The 20843-nt window shown below is 39.7% G+C and overlaps 1 protein-coding gene and 1 non-coding gene across 2 annotated transcripts in view; both read right to left on the bottom strand.

Moving 5' to 3' along the window:
* Positions 1–300: 300 nt before the first annotated feature.
* Agpat5 (1-acylglycerol-3-phosphate O-acyltransferase 5) overlaps positions 301–20843 on the bottom strand; it is a 39317-nt gene continuing 18774 nt past the window's right edge. The window contains exons 3-8 of the mRNA XM_027389654.2: positions 17130–17245; positions 13105–13194; positions 10189–10279; positions 6399–6560; positions 4771–4894; positions 301–2163 (exon numbers count right to left, since the gene is read on the bottom strand). Of these exons, the coding sequence (XP_027245455.1) occupies positions 1938–2163; positions 4771–4894; positions 6399–6560; positions 10189–10279; positions 13105–13194; positions 17130–17245 (809 nt within the window). The 3' untranslated portion in view covers positions 301–1937. The remainder of the gene's footprint in view (positions 2164–4770; positions 4895–6398; positions 6561–10188; positions 10280–13104; positions 13195–17129; positions 17246–20843) is intronic.
* On the bottom strand, positions 18259–18403 carry LOC113832603. Its single transcript, XR_003479913.1, has one exon. It is a non-coding gene; the product is annotated as a small nucleolar RNA SNORA79 (small nucleolar RNA).

The raw sequence follows: 20843 nt of genomic DNA on the forward strand, positions 1-20843 counted from the left end.
AAGCATGTGCATGTGGCTGCCTACGGAAGCCAGAGAATGTGTCCAATCCCAACTGGGCTGGATAATAGGCTTTTGTGAGCCTCCATGCAGGTGCTAAGGAACTGAACCCTCTGCAAGAGTGCTCTTAACTGCTGAGCTGCTCCAGCCCCCAGCCATGCTTGAAGTCTCATAACTTACACTTATTTTGATCTGGTCAAAAGAAGCTCTAATAGGACTGCTAAAAAATGTATTTAACAGAGATGTGAGGTTGATCTCAACTTCACTTTTTAAGTAAAAGACAGTAACAATTCAGCACAATAACATGATGAACAAGTTTTTTATTCGTTTTTAGGACACTATGTTCTGTGGATGTGTGTGTATTGTATATGAATATACATATCCATATATGAATATACATATCCATATATGAATATACAAATGCACAGAAACCAAGTGACAGCACATGACTCTTCAAAGATGTTTGAAATGACTCATTTCCTGGTTTTAAGAAAACAAATATAAGAGGCAAAATTTCCCTCAACTTAAACAAAATTTATTTATTGTGATTTAAATGTCTATTTCAACTTGATTAATGGTATATAATTCTGTGACAAAAATCTGCATGAAGTATGCAGAAATGTTACCTTAAAGGACTGGTAGGCAATCACACTTAAATTACAACATAAAAATACAGCAAATCAAACTTTAGAAAGCCTCCTTCCATAGGATACACTGTTCCATGACTGAGAACAGTGTGATTTGGTCCTAGAAGGTAGCTCTTGTTCACAGGTGATATGTATCAACAGTGTGGCTCCATGAAAACTGAAGAGAAATAACATTTACCCAATCCTGATGCTTCTTGACATAAACAAATGCAAAATGCTTCTGCAGTAGCCAAGGAGGCTTACCCACAGGAGTCAGGGAAATGCCTCTTTGAGCCGGGCAGCACTGCCTGCAACCCAACAATGAACAGCACCACTGGAGGACACCAAGCCAGAGGGCAAGGGCTGGAACAAGCAGCAAGCAACCATGAGTGCACACGCTCCAGTCCAAATGCAGCGCCAAAGCAAAGGGAGACAGGCAGAAGGCACGTGCCAGGACAGATAGTCAGGATGCTGGCAGACTTCCATCACCTAGAGTTCTGTGGATGTCCATTCCAATATGAAAATAACAGGAACCCTTGTGTTTAAAAGCAGTCCAGCACAGATGCTAGGAGGCACTAACTCAGTAGCTCAGACGCTGGGTTATTTAAAGCTCTGCCAAATGAGACAGAGTCATAACAGAGCTTCAACTCCATTCGGACACTTTACACATTATTCTCTGCAGAAGAGGGGAATGCAAATTAATCAATTTTAATAAATATTAGAAATGTTTGTTATTTTGCAAATATAAAGAAAACTAGCTAAATAGAACAATATAATAAAAATATACACTAGACAGATTTTCACCATGAATACTTTTCACCTTTTTTCTTTGAACTTTTCAACACATAATTACAGTATCTTTCATTGACTTGCAGAATTTAACAAAAACCCAGTATCACATAGCTTCAAAATATAAAATACCTTAGTGATAGGAGTTTGAGCTGCCAAGTAACCAAAATGTAAGGTAATGAATATAGTGAAATATGCTACAAAGTAATGTTAAAATACAGCCATCTGAATTACAAACATTAAATTATACAATCCAAATAATCTTCACAAGTGGACATTAGTTCATGGAGAACATAAAAAATAGCATAAACTCCACTTAGCTTGCATGTGTCCAGCAACTCCAGCACCTGAAAAGCCATGTGTGTCTGCCCCAAATCAACTGCATGTTGGCTGTGGTCACTAATTCTATTTTATCCAGTGTTCAATCAACAAGGTTTTTAAAAAACTTCTTATTTAATTCAGGAAACAATGTGATGTAATGTGTAGCCATCAGTAAGAGACAAATGACCGGAGCACATTACTTGCTTATGTTTTAATAACAAACCAGAGGCAGCCAAGGAGGGTTCCATACAACCAGGTACCCACATACAGTTTCCTTCCAGAATCTGTCATGAGCATGACAGCAGTCAGACTACCCAAGATCAACACTGATGGTAAAGTCTTCTTGACACTTAGTCTGGAATGAACACTTTTCCCAGGAAATTTGTTTCTTCTTTCTGGATCTGGTGAATCATAGAATTCTATGAGCAACCTATGGCCAGAATGAAAAACACGAGAATTGATACTTTCAGTTTTAGGCATTTTGGTGTTGAAACAAACAAACAAACAAACAAACAATCTACTAGATACTAAATACTTGCTGAGCAAGTACAGTTCCTTAGAAAATCCAGATGAGTGAGGAGACATCAGGGATGGCAAGGCAGGATGTTCACCACTAGTTGACAGTATCGTTGTAGTCTATTCTTACCATATGGGAAGTGAAACCCAAAACACTTGGTTTAAACTTTTGATGAGGACTTTGGGGGAATATATATGTATAAAGATATGCTTATTTACTTTTATGTGTATGGGTGTTTTGCTTGTGTATGTACCATGTGCGTGTCTTGTGCCTGCAGAGGCCAGTCAGGGTGTCAGATCCACTGAAAAAGGACTTACAGACAAATGTAAGCCACCATGTGGGGGTGCTGGGATACAAACCCAGGTCCTCTGGAAGAGTAGTTAAGTGCTTTTAACTGCTGGGCCATCACTCCAGCCCCGTTTTTTGGTTTTTACCTTTCCATCTGTAAGAAGTTATAGCAACCTGACTCATATGACTAGTGACCTACCAGCTTCACTCCTTTCTCCCATAGCTCTCATCCCATAAAAAGAAAAGGGCTGAGGCTGTAGCTCAACGGTAGAGTACTTGTCTATCATGTGTAAGTCCCTGGATACAATCTCACAGAAATAAGCTTTAAAAGAAGTTAAAGGAAAAAATTCTTACAACATACAGTTTTCATCCTGTGGCAGTTTGAATAGGAATGTCCTCCACAGGTTCATATATTTGAATGCTTAGTCACCAGGGGATGGTGACTATTTGAAAAGGATTAAGATGTGTGGCCATGTTGCATCACATGGGCTTTGAGGTTTCAAAAGCCCATGCCAGATCCAGTCTCCCTCAATCTCTATTGTCTGTGGATCAGGATGTAACTCTCAACTGTGTCTTTAGCAACATGCCTGTCTGCATGCTCCCATGCTCCCCATCATGATGACAATGGAAACTATAAGAAGTCCCTAATTAAATTCTTTCTCCTATAAGAGCTGCTTTGGTCATGGTGTCTTTTCAGAGCAACAGAGCATTGACTAAGACACCTCCCACAAGTTTTTATTCCCATGTAATTATAAAAACAGACGAGACAAATAAAGAATGTAGTTTGTTAATTATCCCCTCTGACTTAAAGATGTAAGGTTATAGCAGCAAGACAGGACACACAGCACAGGAAGTATTCCTACTGCCTTATGGGCATAGCCATAGAGGTAACAAGTACATGTTTGGTGTAGAATATTTTAAGATGTGTTACATTCATTTATGCTGTTTATGCTGTTTGTTTAATGATGCAAAGATGTGTTTCATTCTTTTATGTTGCATTTGTTTAACCCTGTGAAGCTGTGTTATTATGCCTGTCTAAAACACCCGATGGTCTAATAAAGAGCTGAATGGCCAATAGCAAGGCAAGAGAAAGGATAGGTGGCGGCTGGCAGGCAGAGAGAATAAATAGGAAAAATCAGTGAAGAAAGGATTGATGTATGAAAGGAGGAAAGGAGGACTCCAGGGGCCAGCTACGCAGCAAGCCATGGAGTAAGAAGTAAAGAAGGCATATAGAAATAGAAAAAAGTAAAAGCCAAGGCATAAGGTAGATGGGATAATTTAAGAAAAGTTGGCTAGAAATAAGCCAAGCTAAGGCTGGGCATTCATAAGAAAAAATAAGCCTCCATATGATTTATTTGTGAGTTGGGTGGTGGGACCCCAAAGAGCAAAAGAGCCAAAGAGAAAAAAAAATAAAAACAACATATATGTTAAATGTCTGTAACACAAACAGGTGGGTATTAAACACTGTCCAGTCGTTTTCTGAAAACACAGTTTCATATTAAAATACATAGGTCTTCTTACACTTTTCCCATCATCAAAGTGATCCTGAGTTGAAAAATTATGTCAGGTACTAAGATGTGACAACGAAATTCATAAATCTAGTATGATATTTCATTTTCACCCAGCAGTATTTTCTTTACTAATTTAAGAAAGGAGACAATTTCATTATGAAAACATCAACTGCCCCTCCTCTTCCCACAGCACACTGGTGTTGTGCTCACTTGTACTTTAAGGTCTTGATCTCCACAGCCTTGCGGTTCCCTCCTTATGTAGCTAACACAGAGGAAAGGCTCTTCCTTATCACATAGCAGCTTACTGTACAGAAAACACAGCAGGTAGGCCACTATGACATAAGCTTTACAGTAACTCATAACAGTTTAAAATGTGAGCATGTAAGCATACAGTAAGATTTAACTTGAATTCATTCTTGAAACAATACAAACTTTAGTTTCACTTTAGCTGTGCCATTAGCTTTTGTAAAAAGCCTCCTAGTTGACTGTGTTTAGTTGTCATTGTACAGACACCAACAGCCATACTGATGAATGTTGAAGTTAATTTTTATACAACGGCAATGCACCATTAAATGGGTCGCACAGGAAGTATGTAAGGCCTTATCTATGCAAGTTTGATTAGTATTTCCTAAATAATGAAAACATCTCTTTTTCAAACTGGTTACTATTGTGAAATTTAGTTGAACTGTAGTTTATGAATGCTGGAACTGTTACCACTTACTTATCTTTTATCTCAAAACGCTCATGAAGCCATATTTTCATTTGTTCTTGTTCCTCTGGAACTTCATTTTTGTCTATACGATCAAAGTGAATATGAAGTTTGGGACACTGTTTGCAGAGAAAGTCTAACAAAGAAGAAAAAGATTTCAGGTCTTCCTACTCTAGAATTCATGATTACATAATGTAACTTACAGTGAAAACAAAGCGATAAATATCCAGAAAAGTTGGAAAAAACTATAAATTTATGACTTGCAGTATTAAGCTCCATATCAGTACACAGATAGCACTTGCTAACCCTGTGTTGACTATCATTGGCTTCTAGCAGCTGAACTGGAGAAGCAGTCATCCCTCCTCTAGTTATGGAAATGCCATAATAAAACCTATCACTTTGTATACTAACTTAAAAATTAATTTTAAAAATATCTACATTAAAATCTTTTATATTTTAGTACCTTTTCTCTTTCACTGTCAAAGTCAGTACCTTCCTCAAAGTATGGAAGAAAGCTGGTTGGTTTGATTATCAAACTGCTTCATGTTCCTATGGCTTAACATGAAAATAAAGACCAGTGCTGGATAAGTATTTAATACAAAGGGAGTGTGTGGGGCCAGGGAGACTGCAGATCTCTTTAAAAATAAACTTGAAGTCTACATCACACTGTGGTTTGCAGATATTTCTTAGAGTGCATCTTCTTTCTGCCTCTTCCTCCTTAATACTGGGATTATTCTAAGAGAGCTCTTTTGTATGTGGCAAATATGTGTCTCTCGGTCTCTCCCCTCTCTCTCTCTAAAATGAATCTTCTGAGAGGGGCCAGAATCTTCACCACTCCTTTGTTCACCTGTTCCCATGTTCAAATGTTCAGTTTGTGGCTACAGTTCTCTAAACTATTCTCACTCAAAGCCCTTTGTTTGTATGACACAGACAATAGTTCTGAGTCCTTAAAATCAAGCACGTGCTTGAAAAAGGCACAATTTCTTCTTGTACAATAATACAAATGTCCTTCTCAAACATGCTATAAAGAAGGCTCAAGACAAAATAAATTATAAAAAAAAAAGGGTGTGTGGGGGGCGAAGCTGGGTGTAGTGGCTTGAGTTCAAGGCCAGCTTGGTCTACATAGTGAGTTCCAGGAGAGTCAGAGATACATAGTGGGACCCTGTATTGAAAAATAAAACCAAACCAAGCAAAACAAGACAAAAAAAAAAAAAAAAACCAACAAAAAGAAAGTTCAAGACTACACTGACCATCATTGTACTCCTTGACATTGCTAGCTGAGCAGCTTGTCCTCGTATCTTTGTAGATCTTTCCAGTCTCATATGTGAACCTCTGGCAGAAAGAAGCCAGGTTAATGACTTCCACAGACTCATCAGAAATGTAAAATTTAGAATGATGAGTCAAATTTCAAAGATTGTCTAGCCCTGGAGGCCAGCTTCAGGGCTAGACAATCTTAACACAGGGGTGGCTGAATCAGGAGGATTGAAAATTCAAGGCTAGTGCTAAATAGCAAGACACCATACTTCCCAGGAAAGCAATGACTACACTCACTAATTTAAAAAAAGAAAGAAAGAAAAGAGTTTGTATCTTACCTGTACCATGTACTACTCAGCCTTTAATACACAAAAATGTGGGCTTACCAGTCATGGACGGTGAGTTTGAGTATTTTCCTGACCCTTTCTCATTTCCTTCATAAACCACTGTGACATCGTAAATTGCATCTAAATGACTCTTCATAGAATCAAAAGCAACGTGAGTTGCCTTTACTCTTGGTGTCAGCACGTGTTTTAATACTGGAAGGCCTAGAAAGCAGGTGGATTCAGTGTGGTCACCATTAGGAATGCATTAAGTTCAACATCTAAATTCCTTATCAACTACCACAAATAGACAGGCATTAAAGTTTAATGCCCTAAACTCACATCTATGAGCTGGCTATGTGCTTAGAATTCTCTCTTGCATTGCCATCTTTACTTAGGTCAAAACACACAGAACACATATTCATTAAGCATCAACATGAAGGAGACACGTGATGGAAGGTGGGGAAGGCTACTCCTCAGGAAGCTTATGACCCACTGGGGCCCTTCTCTTGGATTAGCCCTGGCAGGAAAGACACCACAGAACACCTTGCCGACCACTCACATTTCTTAGGAGTAGAATTCATCATTGCCTCCACTCTCTTCTGCTGCTCCCTCTCCTTGACTTGTACTGAGAATTTCACAGGAAACACTAGGTCTCACTATAGAATTTCAACAGTGACTAGGGAGAACCCTATCTGAAGTTCCTACTGCCTCTCTCCAGGGAAAGTGGCTACATAAGGAAGAACAACAGCTACAGTATGGTGGGACTGTTCTCAAAAGAATTTTTAAAATGCAGGGTGGTGTGGGAAAGAAAATGATTCCCACAACCACATATCTGACTTCAGTCCCCAGGGCAGAAGGAGTGTAATTTATTCACAAACTTGTACCAAAGTCTGAAAAGTCAAACAAGCTGGGAAACTTCTCTTGTCAGCTAAGTCCTTCTTTGCTACTATAGGCCATCCAATCTCAGGACTTTTACAGAGTCACCCTGTCAATCTTGCAGGCTGCATATACCTTGACCAGAATGATGGATGGTTGGATGGATAGATGGACGGACGGATGGACGGATGGACGGACAGACGGACAGACAGACAGACAGACCCAGGCTGGCCTCATATTTATGATCCGATTTTAGATCCCAGGCACAGGGGTCATAGGTATGCACTACCATTTCTGGCTTAACCAGTATTTTTATTAGATGATTAGGACGGAAGCCCCAAAAAGCAGATTAGACATGGAATCAACATATGAGAAGAAAAAACTTAAGCAAATTCTTGCCTGTCTGTACCTAGTTACATCCAGTCCACTAATGTCTAATTATTACAACCACACAAACTATGCTTACAACTGTCAGGGTCCATAGAAATGGCTCCACTTCATCTTGACTTAAGGTCAGAGAGTTTTTGCCCACTCTTGCTCTTCCAAGGTGAAATAACAAGAAAGTCTGGCCTAAGATGTGTACACAACAGGATACTTGGCATAGGATGTGGTTGCTGTATGTCCTGCCTGAACAACAGAATGTTTAACTCAGGATATAGTTACTTGGTGTGGTTGCTACATATCCTGCCTAAACAACAGCATACTTAATTGAGGAGATAATTACTTGATGCTTTGGGTATTGAAAAGGTAAAATTACACTTGCTTGTTTTTTATATCTTGGTAAGGAAGTCTTTTGCCTTCTCTCCCTCTTTTGATGGGAATATAAAAACCGTGTACAATAAACATGGGCATTCAGTATTCACTGGATTGCCCTTCTGATTCTATTCTGTGCTTTCTGCCTTTTCTTTAGTATCTTTACTTGCCATGTCTCAATCCACACTCCCCCTCTCAGGTATGAACCAGGCAAGTCGGCTGGATCTGACTGAACCCCCCCCCCCCAAAGATAGGTTCTTACAGATGGCCCCTCAACATGGGGCACAAACAAAGTCTGGTTACTACATACAACTAAGACAAAGCCTGGCCCTTCGGTGATGGCACAGAAGGAAATTCCCATCCTAAGTCAGACAGCACGTCGTCCTCCTCTAGTCTTCATGTAGAAAGAACTGTGATTCCCAACCAAGTGGTTCTCAATTCTGAAGCATGATGTGACATACACTGTCCTGAAACTTGAAGTCATTATCTGACTGTGTATTTATCCAATTCTTAGATATAATCTTAAAGGACTTGTCTGAGAATACCACAATGACCCCCCTCCACCACACACACCCCCAGGGTTTCTCTGTGGCTTTGGAGGCTGTCCTAGAACTCACTCTTAGACCAGGCTGGCCTTGAACTCACAGAGATCCACCTGCCTCTGCCTCCCTCATGCTGGGATTAAAGGCGTGTGCCACCACCTCCCGGCTGACCCCTTATTTTATGGACTTATTTTAAAAATAATTAAGAAATGAAAAGTGTCTCAAAAAGTAGACAAAAATAAACAAATAAACCCTCCTTGTGGATATCTAGTACCTGCTCTGGTATCTTTCTGCCTTGCTTTCCTCTCCAGATCTCCTCAATTATTCTGTTCTATAAACCACACTTCAGAAACAGGGTAAATGGGGTCAAAAGCACAGATGTACTTGTCATGTCTGATATAACTAGAGAGCTGACTAAAGACAACCTACCTTCCCTTTAGTGCTAAAGGGATTCTATTATACCCTTTGGGTAACTAGACACAGGTTAGAGAAAAATGCCTCCTGAGGAATTTGCCTGTAGGCCAGCCTATAGTGCATTTTTTTTTTTTTTTTTTTGATTGATGTGGGAAGGACCAGCTCACTGTGAGCAATGCTACATCTAGGATGATAGCCCTGGGTTCTATAAGAAAGCAAGTTATGAGGAGTAAGCCAATAAGCATCACTCCTCCATGGCCTCTGCATCAGTGCCTGCCTCCAGGTTCCTACCTGTTTGAATTTCTGCTTTCTACCCTCAAAGATGGACCATGATGTAGATCTATGAGCTGAAACAAACCCTTTCCTACCCTGGTTGCTTTAGGTCATGGTATTTTATCAGAGCAATGGAAATCTTAACTAAGACAGCAGAGAGTTTATGATGTTCTTAATGGCTGGAGAAATGAGAAAACAAACAAGGTTGCTGATATCTCGGAAATGAGAGGCAGAAACAAATGGGCTCAGTGGGGCTAGCAAGATGGCTGAGAGGGCACATGGGCTTGCTCTATAACATATACTTCTTAAACACACAGCTATGGCACATAATGAGCTCTGTCTTTGCAGAGTGAGCAAAGCCCATCTTCTTGGTTTCTGCTGTACCTCTCAGTATTAGCTTAGTCATTACTAACAGACTTGCCTGCGGTGGTGCCCGACCTGCACTCTCTGATTATTACACATACACCTGTATTTCTGTATATGATACACATATATTTGTGTACATTTATTTATGCTATACACCAGTCTTTATACCGAGTCACCCACAAAAGTGTACTTTCTTGGAATAATCATTTACTTATATTTTAACTTAATTCACAGCATGGGAATATGAGCCATAGCAACTAACCTCTGTGACACAAATTACTAAGAATCTGCTTAATTCTGTAAAAAATCAGACATTCTTTCATTCAGTTCTTATAAGAAACACATTCTCATGGGCTGGAGAGATGGCTCAGGGGCTAGGAGCACTGACTGCTCTTCCAGAGGTCCTGAGTTCAATTTCCAGCAATCATATGGTGACTCACAACCATCTATGATATTTGGTGCCCTCTTTTGACATACACCCAGAACATTGTATACATAATAAATAAGTAACCTTAAAAAGAAACAAGACAGACAGACAGACATATTCTCCAGGAAGAAGCTAAAGAAAACAAAAATCATTCTCCTCAAAAAGTATTTTTTCTGAATATAGTCAAATTTTTACTTACCCCGTTGAGCAGCAAATGCCTGACTGGCTGAAAGCAGTTTTGTGTGTGTTTTATTATACCTTGTTCCCTCTGGGAAAATCACAAGATACATCTGTGGGGCACAAATAAACTTTAGTTTGTGTGAGTCTATTGTTGTGAACACTGACTTAGCAATTCGAACTGTTACTGTTGCAGCAGTGTTTCATATGGTGAGAAAAATGTGTATTCATTTACAAACAACCTTTACTTTAGCAGAGATTCAATTAAGACTAACCACAACAGGGACTATAATAAAGCATAGCTCTACATTTATGGTAAAGCCAATCTGTTTAGGAAACAGTTTTAGGATATGCTAGTAGTCACTAATACAAAATTTAGACACAAAATGCTGCTGTGATTAATGACTACCCCCTCCAGTTCCCCAAAATAAACCATGACGTTTGCACATATTAAAATTTTATTATTACATTCAACTGTACATGTTAGTGGAATCTGCCATAAGCCTACACAAACACACAGAGTGCATTATCATATCCAACCTCCAGTCTTCCTTCCACCTTTATAGGGGTGTAGCTAGCAATGTCTTTAAATATCAAGGCTAACAGTATATCTATCTGAAAACTGCTTATGAATTTAGTATTTGCATTTCAAAAGGCTCATACAATATTCCACTGTATAGAAACTCTGGGTGCATTTTACATCACTTACTTTAAGTGACCTCATACTCATTACTTAAAACTGAGAATACAGTATCTCAAAACAAAATGAAGTAGCAAGATAGATACTAAGTCATTAATTGATGTAAGTTTTTATACTTAATGTCTTGGGAAAGTAAAAATAAAATTATTAAGGCCATGTAATAAGAAAACTCCTACTTGAGAACTGAGTGGTATAAAACACTTTTTAATTGGTGGCCAACAGACAATCTCATCAAGTAAACAGAATAATATAGAAAAAAATAGGATAGGGATTCAAAAGAGAAAATTATGTTCATTTATCCATGTTCAAATGATCCAAAACAATATTATTTCCCTACACAGCTATTATAAGAAGCAATGTTTTTTCTAAGCAATCTGTGGCTATGAAAGCCCTACTAAATGAACCGATAGAATATAAATTTGTTTATGAAACAAGCTAGCAAAGAAATGCAGTGAATCATCTGAAAAGCCGATATAATAATGTACAACAGCATGCCTGAAAGTCTCCATTTTCAGGTCCCTTTGTCCCCAGGGGCTGGTATTGTGAACAGCTGTGTCATTACGCTGGGAGCTTGTAGAGTCTTTAAAGTATGCAGCCTAACCAAAGGAAGTCACTGAGGGGCAGGCTTTGATAATTACAACCCAGTTCCACTTCCTGTCCTACCCAGATGTGAGCAAACAGTATCATCCTCTGGTGGCCTGAGCTATGTCAGAGTGCCACCCTGCATGATGGAATATACCAACGAAGCATAGGCCAAAATAAAGCCTTTCCTTAAGTTGCTTCTTATTAGAAATTTAACTAGGGCTCTATGCAGAGTGGGTAACAGAACATAGCACAGAGAGTGGTGTTATTGCTATGGTAAACCTGACCCCATGGCTCTTAGGCATTTGGTTTTAGGTCTTCTGCGATGTTTGAGGGTAGAATTTGGAATATTTTGTGGCTATTATGTAGAGAACCCCTTAAACATTGTAACTAGAACTTGACTGGCCAATCTGATGGTAGCTCAGAAAATCAGGATGAGAGAGAAATGCAAACAGTGGGGCCAGGTTCATGATGTTTCAGAAGAAACAGTGAAGATTGGGAGTTGTGCCAAGAGACTCTTGTTACATTCTAGAAAGAATCTGGCTGCATTTTACCCAATTCCTGATAATATGAGTTAGACTTAATTAAAAAGCAACGGATTAATATATTTGGTAAAGGAACTCTCAAGACAACAGTATCCAGGTTATTACTGCTCACCACTCTTGGTCAGATTTACAATGAGAAAGAACAGAAAGATGTTGGGGAAAACATGTGGTCTGGGAATGAAAGGAGTGTGAGCAAGTTTAAAGTTACAGACAAGGAAAGTGTGCAGAAAGCAGCTATACTAGAGGTTAAATGCTGGAATAGGAAAACCTCCTCAGATTCTGTACCGAGACAAAAGATTCTCTCAGTGCAAAAGACTCCCATCCACAGATGGGTCTAGCCTACAAAAAAGCAAAGTCATTTGAGGAGAGAGTGTGAACTGAGAAAGCCTCAGCAGGGATTATCTCCTAGAAGACAATCACTTAGGAAAGCTACATTACAAAGGCCACTGAAGTCCAAGGGGTCCAGGTTGTTTCTTGAAATAGCATCAGATCTTGGTAGCAGCATCAAGAGACATTAAGAGTGAAGTGAAGGGGTAATACAGGCTTGTACCAAAACTGACTGGTAAGTGGAGGCCACAAGGTAAGAAGCAGGTGAAAGGAAAAAGAAAAGAACTCTGCAAGTTCTTACAATAGTCATGTTGCTCTACTACAGAGAGGGAGCCATGGGAAAAAGACATTTGGCAGCAATTAGCACTCTTGAAATAGAAGATTGAAATTCTTTTTTCCCCTTTATGGGGAAAAGTTCTATAAAATATTTACTTTAAATGATTTTTCATTAGGAGACTCTTTGCTTTTTTTTGTAAACCTTAATTTATTCAATAAAAATCCAAATTTACACAAACAGAAAGCAGTTACTCTTCTGAAACTAAATCTAGTATGAAGACTAGCTCTTTGGTTCTTACATGGAAAGCTGCCAATGAACCTCCATCCTCTGTAGACTAAAATACAACACTTGTTCTTCCAGAGCCTAGAAAAATCCTATAATCATCAGTAGCAATCTTTCCTGACAGCCAAGATGATAGTTTATCATGGGTAATATGCTTTCAAAATGACTTAGAGTTTAATTTCTTAAATTGCAAACCGAGTTGAGGATTGGAAACAGCACTCTTACTGGTGTTCCTGCGTTCACGTAGCTCTGAAGTTTGTTTCTCATTTCTTTTTCATTAAATTTGGCACTTCGTTTTACATAAATTCCTCCATGCTAGTACATAAAAAAGAAAAAGAGCAATTACTCTTTAAATATCTAATCATCACAGTCATCAAAAGGGCAACTTTATTCTCAATGAGTAAAGAATAAAACTACATTTCAGAACTCAAGCTACAGTTAATATTTAAATATTACTATCTCTACAAGTTGTAACCAAATATTTTATTTCTCCAGAACCCAAGTAAAACTGTGTGCTCCATTGTACTGGAAAGTACACAAACATTTAATTTTGTCAGCAGTTAAGATATTCTTTCTTTAAAAGATTTTATTCAAAAACTTTGTGATGGACCTTAACTCATTGATTTCTACTGTCATTAACAAAGTCAATTAAAAGTATTCTTAAAATGTCCACACTCCCAGGACTGGAGAGATGGCTCTGTGGATAAGAGCACTTGTTGACATTTCAGAGGACCAGGTTTCAGTTCTCAGCACTCACATGGTCACAACCATCTCTAGCAGTTGCAGGAGGGTTCAGTGTCTTCTGACCTCTATGAGCACCAGGGATACATATACACAGATACTCAATCAAATAAAACAAATAAAAAACAATAAATAAATAAATAAATAAATAAATAAATCCACTGGCCGGGAGGAAAGTGTTGGGCTAAAAAGGCTGGGATGTGAGGCCCAGTGTAACCTCCAGAGCCTGGCTAGAGTTTGGCGACCTGTCTCTGGCCTATAACCTCCACGTGGGGGTGACTCAGCAAGGCCTGATGTAAGACTGCCCCCTGCCTGTAAGACCCCCGGAAGCTCAGGCCTCCAGGATCTCAGCCCAGGACTGCAGTCACCCCAATCACCAGGTGGAGTCGAAAGCTTGATGCAAACTGCATGAGGCTTTATTATAGTTGTTTAACAAGCTAAGCCCATGTTAGCTCAGGCCTTCCATCAATCCACCATGGCAGATGGTTAGGAAAGACAGCTCGAAGCATCTGCATAGAGATCTTATAGAGCAGCGTAAGGGGAGTGTCTAGGGGTATGCACAGGCTCAGGACTGGTGTGCCTCCAGGCTTGGAGGGCTTGCCCTGTGTTAATTGGTCAACTGGTTGTTATGGCCCATAGGCCCTCCCAGGGTGATTGCTATGCTATGCACATCATTGCTGTGCACTTGTCTGTAAAGCACACCCAGAGCCATAAAGCATAGTACCACCAGCTAACTTCTGATTGGTTCCTTGCCACGAGGCAGGAATCTGACCTCCTAGTGACTAAGGCAATGTCAGACAAGCACGTGTTCAGCTGTTATGGCTGCCAAAATGGGCAGGCATCTGACCTTAGTGACCAAGACAAGGTCAGGCAAGTGCGTGTTTGGCTGTTATGGCTGCTGAAATGGGGAGCTGGTCCCTTCAGCCTAGCTACCTGCCAGCTTGGTGGAACATTATTGGCCCTTACTCCTCAAGTCACCTTACCCCATCCTAAGAATCTCACCCCTACCTCAACCCTATATAAGTTCCTACCTGTTGGAATAAAGATCCTGCTTTGACAAGTCTCCTAACTCAGTGTGTATTTCTCCCCAGGAACTAGGAGGGGGAAGGTTCTGAGTCCTCAACACTCACCATATCCCTCAGCCCCAGGAAGAGACAGGTTGGACTGGCCCTTCCCTCGATCTACCTGCCAGAAAACCCTACAGGAAAGGGCATATTTTTTTTTTTAATGTCTATAGTTACAACCTTTAAGAAATTAAAACATAGACTAAACACCAGAAATACATATACACAAGACACTCAGTCACACAAAACAAATTAAAAACAATAAAGAAAGGATAAAAGGAGAGAAGGAGGGAGGGAGAGAGGGAGAGAGGGTGAGAGGGAGAGAGGGAGAGAGGGAGGGAGGAAAGAAAGGAAGGAAGGAAGGAAGGAAGGAAGGAAGGAAGGAAGGAAGGAAGAAGGTAGGAAGAAGGAAGGAAGGAAAGGTATACATTTTTTTTAAAGAAATGTCTACACTTACAGTCTTTAGGGAATAAAAATATGGACTCAACTACAGAGATTTATGTGACATCATTACAGATGAAATTTTGTTCCCCCAAAATCTTATATTGAAGCCCCAACTTTCAGTGACTGTATATACAGATAAGGTCGGTAACAAAATAATTACAGTTAAATAAAATATACTAGCTAGGGCCCTGCTAGTGGAACACAACCCAAGAATGCATACATATGAAAAAAGCCCAGCTCAGAATACAGAGAGAAGGCAGACTTCAAGCCAAAAATGTGGGCCTGGGGAGAAAGCAGCAGCACCAACACCCTGATCCTGAGGAGACTTCCAGCCTTCAAAACTGTGAGATATGCACTCCTTCACACTCAACACTTCATATACTGAGCTCAGGATCTGGTTTTTATCTCCTACAGATCACTAACTACTTCTGAATGGATTTCTTTTTTTTAACTTCTAAAAAATAATTAATTTTTATTTTATATGCATTGGTGTTTCTGATTTCATGTATGTCTGTGTGAGTGTGTTGGATCCCCTGGAACTGGAGTTGATGAGCTGCCATGTGGGTGCTTGGAATTGAACCCAGGTCCTCTGGAAAAACAGTCAGTGCTCTTGACCAACGAGACATTTTCCCAAGCCCTTGAATTAATTTCTTAACATAACTGATTAACTGTCAAATTCTATGCCTTTTAATTTTCTATTTGACTTCTAGGTATTTGTATTTCTGCTACTCAATTTAACTATTTGGAAAACCAGGCATGTAGAGACTCACCATTAAGAGTAAGAGCTGTGGAGATGGCTTAGGAAAGCATTTGTCCCACAAGTATTGAAGGGACCAGCCCCCCATTTTGGCAGCCATAACAGCCGAACACGTGCTTGTCTGACCTTGCCTTAGGCACTAGGAGGTCAGATGTCCACCTCGTGACCAGGAACCAATCAGAAGTTAGCTGGTGGTGCTATGCTTTACGACCCTGGGTGTACTTTACGGACAAGAGCACAGCAATGATGCACAGAGCATAGCAACCACCCTGGGAGGGCCTATTGGCCATAACAACCAGTTGACCGATTGACACAGGGCAAGCCCTCCAAGCCTGGAGGCACACCAATCGTAAGCCTGTGTGTACCCCTAGACACTCCCCTTACGCTGCCCTACAAGATCTCTCGGCAGCCCCTAGGAGCTGTCTTTTGTAGCCAACCGCCATGGTGGGTGAACAAAAGACCCGAGCTAACATGGGGTTAGCTCGTTAAATTACAATAAAGCCTCATGCAGTTTGCAGCAAGCTCTCGAATCTGCCTGGTGATTGGGGTGACCGCAGTTGTGGCCTGGGACCCTGGATACCTGAGTTTTCCGGGGGTCTAACAGGACCCAAGTTTGGATCCCTAGAACCCATGGAAATAACTGGACACAATAGTTCACACTTGTAATCCCAGAAATGGCAAGGAGGCAGGAAACAGGTAGATCCTAGAGCTCACTGGCTGGCTAGCCTGGCCAACATGGCAAAGGATTAAGAGACTGTCTCAAACAAAAAGTAGAAGGTGCTTCAGCAGTGACACCCACACTTGTGCCCCAAATTGTCCCCTGACCTCCATATGCATCAATATGATATGTGTGAACACACACAGAATTCTAAATAAAAATACTTAAATTTAAAATAAGTCATTAAATGCCCCCCCCCTTTTTTGGTTTTTCGAGACAGGGTTTCTCTGTGTAGCTTTGGAGCCTATCCTGGCACTTGCTCTGGAGACCAGGCTGGCCTCAACTCACAGAGATCCGCCTGCCTCTGCCTCCCGAGTGCTAGGATTAAAGGCATGTGCCACCAACGCCCGGCTATTAAATGCCATTTTTAAAACATCTGTATTGAGGATGTAACTCAGTAGAAGGCTATTTGCTAGCATGCATGAGGTCCCATGTTTAATCACTAGTACCATAAAACAAAGAAAATCAGTTATATTTCCATTAAGTTGCGTTCAATTTGAAATAAAAGAGCAAAAACAAAGGTTACCTGAGCAAAGTAAAACCCATACAATGGAAGCCATTTTAACCCATCTTTCAGCACATAGCGCACATGTCCAAGGGCATCCTGTCGTGCAGCCAACATGTCCGCAATAATCCAGTCAACTGTAAGACAGAACCCAGTCAGCCAAAGTCAACTCCAACCTTCCCCTCCCAGAAACAAAAACTCTTCTTCATAGTACTGTCTTCACAATATAATTGAAAACATGGCCATGGTGGCAGAGGCAGAAGTATCACAAGCTCAGAGCCAACCTGATTTACAGAGCAAGTTCAGACCCAGTAGGGCAACACAGGAAGACCTGGTCTTAAAACAGGTTTTTTTTTTTTTTTTTTTGCCGGGCGTTGGTGGCACACGCCTTTAATCCCAGCACTTGGAAGGCAGAGGCAGCGGATCTCTGTGAGTTGAGGCTAGCCTGGTCTCCAGAGCAAGTGCCAGGATAGGCTCCAAAGCTACACAGAGAAACCCTGTCTCGAAAAACCAAAAAAAAAAAAAAAAAGTTTTTTTTGAATTTTTTTTATTAATTTATTTTTTACATTCCAATCCCATGCCCATCCCACCCCCTATCTGCTCTTTGGAGAGGGTAAGGCCTCCCCTAGGAAGTCTACTATGTCTGTCCCATCATCTCGTTGAGGCAGGACCAAGGCACCTCCCCATCCCCCACACCCCTGTGTCTAGGCTGTGCAAGGTATCTCTCCATATAATGGTCTACACTAAGTCAGTTTGTGCATTAAAGTTAGATCTTGGACCCACTGACAGTGGCCTCATATATTGTCCCAGCCGCACCATTGTCACCCATATTAAGGGAATCTAGTTTGGTCTTATGCAGGGTCCCTATTTGTTAGACCTGAGTCAGTGATCTCTCACTAGCTGGAGTCAGCTGTTTCTATGGGTTTCCCCATCATGGTCTTGACTCCTTTGTTCATATTACCGCTCTTCCCTCACTTCAATTGTTCTCTAGGAGCTTGGCCCAATGGTTAGTTGTGGATTTCTGCATCTGCTTCCATCTGTTTCTGGAAGAGGGTTCTAGCTTCTCTGGAGTTCTGAATTGTAGGCAGGGTATCTTTTGAGGTCTTTTGTTGTTTTTGTTGTTGTTGAGGTTTTGGGAGGGTTTTTTTGTAATTGTTTGATCTCAAAAATTTCAGAGAATACACAGATAATTCCATTATCTTGTTATTCCCTGAGTGAAAAAAAAATCAATTTTAATTTATGATGACCTAAAATCCTGGTGCCATGTCTAAAGGCAATAGGAGGAACAGTCATCAAATTGAAAGCTTTTAATTTTTCAAAAGAAAATGATTAAAATGCTTAAAACAAAGCTATCCCCAGACATAGTACAAATAAATAAATTAGCCTTAAATCAAGGAGGAGTTATCTTTTCCCATTTCTTAAAAGGCCTTTTATTTCAAGGATGAAACACAAAAGCTGGAGAGATTTTGCTCAGTGGCTAAAGACACTTGCTGTTCTTGCAGAGGACACAGATCTAGTACCTAGATAGTGGCTCTGCCTCTAACTCTAGTTCCAGGGCATGTGAAGCCATACTCTGAGTTTCAAGAGCACCAGGCATATACATGGTACATATATGCAGGGACTCATACATACACATAAAAAAATGTTTAAAAGCTTACAAAATATTCAGTAATCTAGTTACAGGATATATAAGGAATTAAGTCACTTTTAATTAAGACTAAAAAACCAAAAATGTTTCTTTTTAATGAAGAATGGGAAATTATAAACAAAAAATAGCAAATGAAACAAGTGTGGCTAAATATTCTATATACACAATGTCTGACAAAAGGCCGCCATGCTACATCTTTACTATGACTTCCTGGACACAGTGTTCAACTGTAACAACACCCAAACAAGGAACTCATGTGACTTATAATAGTGCTAGGTAGGTATGTAGTCCTTATTTCTCAGATTTTGAAACTGTTGAGTTGCAATCCCATAAAAGGTCACATAACTAATTTTAGGTGTTGAAAAACTTTGGAATAATTTTTTTTTTTAACAACGACAAAAATTAAGTGAAAAGCAATTGCACAATGAATCAGGTGTTTCTGGCATCTCTCCCCAAAAAGATGTATTGTGCAATGTCACTGCAGCTTTCTTTTTAAACATGCAACACTTGTGCTTCTCACTGCATACACTGTCACACCATGCAATGCCCACCAACGGTGCCAGAAACATGACTCAGGTTCAAGACCGCTAGAATGTTACCAAGTGCAGTGCATTTAACACACACACACACAGTTTCCTGCTGTTACAGAAATATAACAGTTTAATACAGAAAATATTTAATATTTCACCACTAATATTCCTCAGCATGGAAGTAACAAACCAGTATATCTGCATTTGAATGCTTGATTTTAAAAACTGCTATTTAATTGCTGGCTTGAGTTTCATTAAATGAATTTTGGCCTAACAGTAGAATGGAATTTCAAACAATTTCTGAACACAATTGTGCCGTGTTGTACTATGTGTTTTACCAAAACAACATTCTTAGAACTAACAACTACAAAATCAAAATCCTGATGAATTCTGAAAAACACTGAAATGGCCTACATCCTACTATCAAATACTCAGCAAAAGTCAACTCCTTATATACAAATTCGTCTATACCATTAGTATGCAAATTGTCTTTCATCTTTAATAAATGTTAAAATTATTATATATTTAAAAATAAATCTCTCTATTATTTATTATCAGCAAATGTTTGATCATATTATACTTATATACCTGGGGGTCACGTATTTCTCAGGTGAAAGAAATAAGAAAAGAAAGTATCTTGAAAAGCAGAAAAATTTAAATTTAAGATGAGAATAAATGGCTGTTGGACCCTTCCACGAGAATGGAAATATCAAGGTGACAGGTAAAGAAAAGTCTGCTAGGATTTAGAAAGGAATTCAAAGGTGTAAAATAGGGATGTTGTTAAAAAATTTGAATTGTATTCAGGGCCATCAAAATGGGAACAAATGGAGTCAATTAGAGGAGACAATATTTAATTTAAAACAACAAATGATTACAGGCAGTCCAACAGTGCAGGCCTGCAACCCCAGCTACTTGGAAGACTGGAGCAGAAGGATCATGAACTCAAGGCCCACCAAGGTAACTTAGTGGGACTGAGACTATGCTTCAAAATAAGAAAGAAAAAGGACTGGGGGTACAGCTCCTTAAGGAGTACATCCCAATCCTGTGTGTGCCCCTGGGCTCTATCCCAGCATGAAAGAAAGTGTGTGTGTATGTGTGTGTGTGTGTGGGGGGTGACAAACAAACTATAGGAAATAGTATAAAGCTTGGAGTTTAAAGTCTTTCCTAATGCACATACAAATGAAATATCCTAAGATTTTATCCTTTTAAATAATGAATAATAACTTTCAAGAAAAATCTTAATTAACTATTTTCAATTAAGGATTACAAAAGTCATTTCTAGTTACATCTTGGAAACATAACTAAGCCTGTGAAAAGAGTAATATAAAAGTTGTCTATATAAACACTGAGAACTAACTCTATGAAGGCTCTATGGCAGTGGTTCTTAACTTCCCTAATGCTGTGACCCTGGTCCCCATGTTGTAGTGACCCCCCCACCATAAAATTATTTCATTGCTATGTCATAACTATAACTTTGCTACTGTTGTGATTCATAATATAAATATCTGGTATGCAAGCACAAACAGGTCATGACCCATGGGTTGAGAAACACTAATC

Source organism: Cricetulus griseus (assembly GCF_003668045.3).
Source record: "Cricetulus griseus strain 17A/GY chromosome 1 unlocalized genomic scaffold, alternate assembly CriGri-PICRH-1.0 chr1_1, whole genome shotgun sequence".
Lineage (NCBI taxonomy): Eukaryota > Metazoa > Chordata > Mammalia > Rodentia > Cricetidae > Cricetulus > Cricetulus griseus.